This window comes from Myotis davidii, unplaced genomic scaffold (assembly GCF_000327345.1).
Source record: "Myotis davidii unplaced genomic scaffold, ASM32734v1 scaffold520, whole genome shotgun sequence".
In the NCBI taxonomy this organism is placed as follows: domain Eukaryota; kingdom Metazoa; phylum Chordata; class Mammalia; order Chiroptera; family Vespertilionidae; genus Myotis; species Myotis davidii.
In genome coordinates, this window is record NW_006292908.1 from 891,885 (window position 1) to 899,868 (window position 7,984).

A 7,984-nucleotide genomic window follows, 5' to 3' on the forward strand; every position below is an offset into this window, starting at 1 on the left:
AGGTAGTCGCTCCCTCCGCTGTCCCCCGGGTCCTGATAGGGCAGGATGTCGTGGGGAAACGGGGCCCACTCGCCCCCCAGGTTCCGGCAGCCGTGGAGGTTCACCTCGCTGTTGCCATGGAGATTGTTGCCGTAGACGCAGACGGAGAGGCGGTGGAAGGACTGCGTGAGCTCGTCGCGCGCGTAGCTGAGCGAGCTGGGCACGTGGCTGTGGCCGGGGCAGCGGCCCTTCTTGGGGCTCTTGCAGTCCTCGCTCCAGTCGGTCTTCACGTCGCGGACGGCCCGGGAGTACTCGTCGATGTCAAACTGCTCCTGGCAGACGCCCAGCCAGTGGTGCACCAGGGCCTCGGGCCACAGGTCCCCCTGGCCCAGGGGCTCGGGCAGGCTGAACTTGGGCACCGTCAGGTGCAGCGGGAAGTGCATGGGGAGGACCTTGTTGCTGCGCAGCACGCAGCACACCACCACCGTCTTGGTCTGGATGTTGACGAACTTGTAGCGGTGGCCCTCGCGGATGAAGTGCAGGTCGTAGGGGTTCCGGGGCGGCGGGCTGGGCACGGTCACGTTCACGGGCAGCCGCGTCTTCTCCACGATGTGGCGGATGGTGTGCTCGCCCTCCTGCATCTGCAGCTCCAGGGGGCTGCGCGTGCTGAAGCGGCCCTTGCACTGGAAGGGCAGGCTGATGCTCTCGTTGGTGCGGTGGTTCATGCAGATGAGGCAGGGCATCTTGCCCCTGCCCAGCTTGCCGATGGAGTTGAGCTTCCCGATCTTCTTGAAGATGGTGTTGAGCCGCGACCTCTCCTTGAAGGTCTTCGCGTACAGGATCTCCGCCTGCCCCATGAGCGTGAGCTCGTCTCCGGTGCACAGGGTGATGTTGTACACCTCCGTGTCCTCGTTGCACTCCCCCGAGGCAACCTGCAAGGTCAAGCACACCGCAGGTTAGCTTCCGGTCGCCCCGGCGGCACCCCGGGCAGCAGAGCCTGCCTCCGGAGACGCCCAGGTGCAGGCGCAGGTGCGCGCGCACAAAGGGAACATGTGGTTTTGGGTAGCACCAAATTTAGCCGCTCCATTTAAAAAATAATATTTATGTGGCTGACGATCACAAGATGACGTTAGTTTAGGCTTTTAAAAATACACTTTGTTCCGAAGCAAAAGGAAATATGTGCACTAGTGAACATGTGGGAAATACAGAGGAATAAGACAAAAGGAAAAGAACGCATGAGCCGAAGTCACGGGGAGCTACGGCGAATGGTTTGCTCCCTCTCCTCCCAGCTGCTTTTCCTGTGTAGCAGCCTATCAGACGGATCCTTATTTTGGGACATTTTTATTATATCTTTTTCCAGTTATAAAAATTGCTTTCATAAACAACCACTATAGAAAATTCATTTTTTTTTTCAATGAGAGGGGTGGAGTAAATTTTAAAAAGTCCTTTATTAAAAATGATTAAAATTTTCCTAAATTTTCTAAAATTGGATTGGGACAGATGCTCATTGGAAGAAATATAAAAATGAACAAAGCTGATACAGTCTTACCACTAAAAATAATCTATGTTAGCAATTTTACATGAGTAGAAATTAAAAAATGAAACGTATCAAATTACCTCAGAGATATAAAAACACATGCACACAATTTTGTTCCTGAGTTGCTCACTATAATTTATTCATCTTCCCATGTATACATATATGCCATCAATTATAATATTGAAGTAACATAGGCCATTATATATGGTATGCTTTAGTTTCTTTGACCAGTTCCTATTGTTAATGAGTTTTCCTAATGTTTAGCATTAAAATTAGCACTGCAATGAACTTTAAAAAAAATATGTTCTTATTGATTTTAGAGAGAGAGAGGAAGGGGCAGAGGTAGAGAGAAGAAACATCATCTATTGGCTGCCTCCTACATGCTCCTTACTGGGGATTGAGCTCACAACCTATGTATGTGCCTTGACTGGGAATCGAACCCTCAACCTTTTGGTGTACAGGATGACGGTCCAATGAACTGAGCCTCCTGGCCAGGGCTGAGATGAGTTTCTTAAAATCATAGTAATGTGTCTTTTCAATTCTCTAAGTTTCTCCAAAGAAATAAAAATAAAAAAAAAATCAAATGCTGTTTCTGTATTCAATAAGATGGCTATATGCTTACTTTAAAAATTTTAATGCACTACTGTTATAATAGCAGATTCCCAAACATTGAAACAACCCTACATGCCTGAATAACCCCCATATTATCATGCTGTTAAAGCTCCATTGCACAATTCTCTGGTAATATTTGATCTGTGATTTATGTATCTTGCAGGTGACATTAGTCTACCGTCCTATTATGTGATCTATATAAGGTTTTAGTATCAGGCTTACATGAAGCCTAAGATCGACTTTCTTCTCTTTTGTAAATAAAAAGGCACCTGGGAAAAGTGGCTGATCGTGTTCATATTGCTTACTGAGCAGTAACATCAGTCCGTGTTTAGGAAGCTGGGTGGTAACACTCTTTGTAAATGACCTCTCACCGGCTCCACTCTTCTTGCTCATCTCTGCATAATCTTAACCTTTGGAACAAGCCAACTCTCAGTCCACATTCGTGCCATAAAAACAGCTCTGTTGTCTTCACAGAGCAGTTAATTTCTCTACGAGAGGCATTATCAGTGCACGAATAGCAGCACCATATTGTTTCAATGGCAACTGAGGCTCCGAAAGTTTAAAGTCCACTTTTGGTGACTCAATGGACTCAAAGTAAGTATAATTTTTAAGACTAAGGTCTCAGCTTAACTGGGCTTACTTTCAGACTCAGCATTCACCTTGCCCTCACATAGATCCTGGGCTTCTCTACACTGGAGTAAGTTTAGGAATGTCAATAAATAAATAAATGCATGTTAGCTTTTTATTTGAAACTAGAGGCCTGGTGCACAAAATTCATGTATGTGAAGCGGGGCGGGGGGGAGGGGGGTCCTTCAGCTCGGCCTACACCCTCTCCAATCCGGGACTCCTGGGGGATGTCCGACTAAACCGGCAGATGTTTAAACCAGCAGTCAGACATCCTTCTCACAATCCAGGACCACTGCCTCCTAACCACTCACCTGCCTGCCTGCCTGATCACCCCTACCCCTCTGCCTGCCAGGCTGATGCCCCTAATTTCTCCCCTGCCTGCCTGATTAACTTCTAACCACCTTGGCCTGCTGGCCTGGTCGCCCCTAACTGCCCTCTGCCAGCCTGGTCACTCCTAACTGCTCTCCCCTGCTGGCCTGACCGCCCCTAACCATCTCTGCCTCGGCCCTACCACTGTGGCTTTCTCCAGAAGGACATCCGGATGAATGTCCAGAAGATGTCCAATCTAATTAGTATATTACCCTTTTATTAGTATAGATAATTGTGGATTTGCAGGAAAGTTGTAAAGGTAGTAAGAGAGTTCCTGTATACCCTTCACATAGTTCTCCTGCTCACATCGTATATAACCCTGGTGCATTATCAAAACTAAGACATTAACATCGACACAAGACTGTTAACTCCGCGACAAGCTTTGCTTGGATTTCACTAATATTTTTTTCCTTTCATGTCCTTTTTTTCTGCTCTAGGATCAAACCAGCATACCACATAGCATTTGGTCCTTGTTTGCTACAGGCTTGACAGTTCTGAAGAATACAGGTGAGGTTACTTTAAAGCTAATGAATAATTCATAAATGACAGTATTTGGCACATTTGAAGGCTGGCTCTTTTCCTGCAGCACCTGCAGCTTCAAGGTTTTTCAGTTACTGTATTTTAAGGATACTTTGGTCACCAAGAATCCTTATAAAGATTTGTTTGCTATTCATTCTAACTTTTGGGTTATCCTGAAGGCTTTTATTGTCAGCTAGCATCTCATTAAACTTACAAGATATAGATCAGAGGTCAACAAACTACTGTCCAGGGTCCCAATCTTACATTACATTTACCACCTAACTTTGTAAATAAAGTTTTGTTAGGACTCAGCTATGCCCACTCATTTACGTATAGCATACGGCTGCTTTCACTCTATGACAGTGTTGAGTCTCTGCAACAGTGACTATACAGCCCACAAACTCTAAAATAGTTACTCTTATCTCCTTACAGAAAAAGTCTGCTGGCCCTGATGTAGATAAATGGAAAGAACTATGGCCTTTGGAAATTAATTAGAACAATGTATTAACGGTACAGTGCTATTAACTGAAGTACAAGACGAGTATGAATCCTGCCTTTATGGTGGGGTGACCTCACACGAAGTGTTTTACTTTTTTGAATCTCAGGCTCCTCATCTGTAGAAAGGGAATATCATCATCTACTCTGCAGGCTGAATCAATGTATGCTCTTAATAAATAGTGACTATTATTATTACTTTTATTAATAACTAGAGGCCTGGAGCATGAATTCATGCACAGGTGGGGTCTCTCGGCCTGGCCGGCAATCGGGGCTGATTGGGGCCCGCCGGCCCGGGGGAAGGACCATGGAAGGTTGGCCGTGGGAGCGCACTGACCACCAGGGGGCAGCTCTTGCATTGAGCATCTGCCCGCTGGTGGTCAGTGCACGACATAGCGACCAGTTGACTGGTTGGTTGCTTAGGCTTTTATATATATCCTATACAATAAAAGCCTAATATGCTAAGTTGTCCATTCAACCAATCAAAGCGTAATCTATATATATATATAAAGGGCTAAGTGTACGTCCGTCTGACCAGTAGCTATGATGCACACTGACCACAAGGAGTCACATGCTCAACACAGGAGCTGCCATGACACGCACTGGCCATTATAGAGAAACAGCACCAAGGATTTGGCGCCCACAAAGCAACACTCAGCTTCCCCCAAGTGGGACACAGGCCCCGCCACCACCCCGGAGCAACAGCCCCACCAAATCACAGCCAATGCCGCCAAGACCCCATGGTGCAAAATGTGGCCCCCAGCCCAGCCTAGAAACGGTGGCTGTGGGCGCTAGGTAATGTCATCACATAGCAATGCCCAGCTTCCTTTCCCTAGTATGCTAATGATATGTTAAAGCTGTTCAACCACTCGCTATGATGTGCACTGACCACCAGGGGGCAGATGCTCCGACCAGTCGGTTAGCTTGCTGCTGAGGTCCAACCGATTGGGACTGAGCGAGACAGGCTGGACATGCCCCAGAGCCCTCCCGCGAGCCCTCCCTGGCTGGCCAACCTCCTGCGTTCTTCCCTGGCCCCAGACGGTGCACCAGTGGGTCTCTCGGCCTGGCCTGTGCCCTCTTGCAATCTGGGACCCCTCGAGGGATGTTGGAGAGCAGATTTTGGCCCAATCCCGCGGGCCTGGTTGAGGGACCCCACCAATGCACCGGTCCTCTAGTATGCATATAAGATCTTTGGTTAATCTCTTCCCTCTGAGATTCATCAGTCTGTTCCAGTTTCCATGCCTGTGCATTGAGCGTCTGCCCCCTGGTGGTCAGTGTGTGTCATAGGTACTGGCCGCTTGGCCAGTTGCTCAGGCTTTTATATATACAGATAAAACATTTTAGCTCTGGCCAGTGTGGCTCATGGTTGAGCATTGTCCTGTGAACCGAAAGGTTGAAGGTTCGATTCCTGTTCAGAGCACATACCTGGGTTGCGGGTGTGTGTGGGAGGCAACCAATCCATGTTTCTCTCTCTCTCTCTCTCTCTCTCTCCATGTTTCTCTCTCTCTCTCTCTCTCTCCCTCCCTCCCTTTATATCCTTCTAAAAAACCCTAATAAAAACCTATTTTAAAATAATAATAATATAACATTTTAATCCTTTCAATTGTTTCATGAGGCCCTCAACATCTCTGTATGTTCATGTTGGTGTCTAGTCCATTCACTACTGTTTTCGAGCCCAAACCACTACTTTTTTTTTATAATATATTTTTATTGATTTCGGAGAGGAAGGGAGAGGAAGAGAGAGATAGAAACATCCATGATGAGAAAGAATCATTGACTGGCTGCTTCCTGCACGCCCCCTACTAAGGATCGAGCCTACAACCCAGGCATGTGCCCTTGACTAGAACGGAACCTGGGACCCTTCAGTCTGCAGGCCAACACTGAGCCAAACCGGCGAGGGCAAACCAAATCACTGCTTCTAAGCGTGATCCTTTCTTCTATACTGTGAATTGTTCAAAGTGTTATTGACTGTGTTATCCCAGAATAAAACTTAATGTCAGAATAGGGCCTGAAACATCATCACTGTGGCATCTCAGAGGAAGGGGATGTGCTGGTCTCCAAGATGCTCAGCTGCACTGCTCCACTTCCTTTCCATGGAGCTTCTACAGAAAACTTGGCAGTTCGTCCATCTGGATCAGGACGGAGACAGGGATGCTGAGAGGCAGGGTTCTCATGAGATTTGAGAAACACACACGTTCACTCTCTCCAACACCAAACTAGTTCCAGTTCACAGGAGCCAACAGCGTTTCTCAACTATGCAGAAATAACGACGTGTTATTTAGCTCTTTAAGTTGATACTATAATTTCCCTAATTTACCTTTACAAACACACTCCTTCCAGAATAAACCCATTATAGGACCATTGAGTAGCACATACCAAATGGACGGAAAGCGAACGTCTACACAGCTTCTGAGATACAGAGCAGATAGTATGTGCATACAGTAAACAGATCAAAACGATCTTTTCTAAATGCCACTCCCTGGGCACATTCAGCAGTTTTGTCAACATTTCCACGTATGTGTGTACTTCTAGAGGAAGCTATTCCTGCCCCTGTACATAAACATGCGCGACATGTGTGAGTGCAGTCCGTAATGCCACGCTCCCCACTCTGATGTCATCGTCGATGCGAGCAATTAGCTCTGCATAAACGATGAGACTCACGGACCCACCGATCCTGTGGTCACTGCCGGTAACAGATGAAGAAGCTCATAAAGAAACGTTCTTCCTTTGGCAGCTGCGCCAAATAGTCTCCTCTGGTTTCTACAGATGTGATTTATTTGCATAATTCCCTTCCTCTTTATTTCTCTTTTAATAGCCAGAGAAACAATGTGTTCTGTCTAAGTGCTCTGGTATGCGTGCCTGGATAACAGTTCCAGTTTCAATGTTTCCTGAGAGGAAGTAATTCAGAGTGTGTTATCCAAACAACTCTAATAGGTCTAATCCAGGAAACTATCAGGGTTTTACTATTCACAATACCATTCAGAAGTAACAGTCCATAGTCAAGCAACATTGTAAAACACTGATGTAAACTTTCTCTCTCTCTCTCTCTCTCTCTCTCTCTCTCTCTCTCTCTCTCTCCCCCTGATGGTTCTGGCTATAGGCAATCTTTTCTCTAAAAATAGTTGTTCTAAAGATCAACTATATCACAGAGGTTAAAACTTCAGCTCTTGGATAAAAAAAAAATCTGATTGATGTATAAATTAAATAGAGAATATTTAGTTAATATTAGCACATTGCTCCCCAAACTCCAATGTTATAACTCTTTCCTTTGGGAAAATGGCAGAAAATGAGAAAGCGCATGAAGAGGTCAGCAAATGTTAATCTCGAGTGTCTTTTTTAAAAAACAACAACAGGAAAGAGGGCAAGGATGGCAAGTACATGGCGACGACCTAATTTGTGATGCGCACCAGGGGACGTGCCGTGGGGAGGTTTCCAGAGGACTCACATCTCAGATGGCACAAGAAGCACCCGTCTGCCTTCAGACCCTGAAATAATGACCCTCACACTTGTATCCAATTTACCATCCAGAAAGAATCTTAAAAATAAATGACATCTGGTTCACCCTAAGAAAGGCGGAACTTAGAAAGTCAAAATGGGCTACCTCTAGATTCATTCACTTTTAATGTTTAAAATTCATCCGTACACAGCGAGATTCAGGTTGCAGAGCAAATGGTAATTTCTGATCTCTGTGTGAGTACAGCCCTGCACTGTATAAAGAAGTTTCAGGCAAAGTGGATGGCATGTATGACGGTGGATGGCATGTATGATGGTGGATGGCATGCATGACGGTGGGTGGCATGTATGATGGTGGGTGGCATGTATGACGATGGATGGCATGTATGAGTG

The 7,984-nt window shown here is 46.2% G+C and overlaps 1 protein-coding gene across 1 annotated transcript in view; it reads right to left on the reverse strand.

Annotated features, from left to right (window-relative positions):
* The window catches only part of GAREM1 (GRB2 associated regulator of MAPK1 subtype 1), a 127,354-nt gene that overhangs the window by 15,582 nt on the left and 103,788 nt on the right, over nt 1–7,984 (reverse strand). The window contains exon 4 of the mRNA XM_006766396.2: nt 3–911. Coding sequence (XP_006766459.1) covers nt 3–911 — 909 coding nt within the window. The remainder of the gene's footprint in view (nt 1–2; nt 912–7,984) is intronic.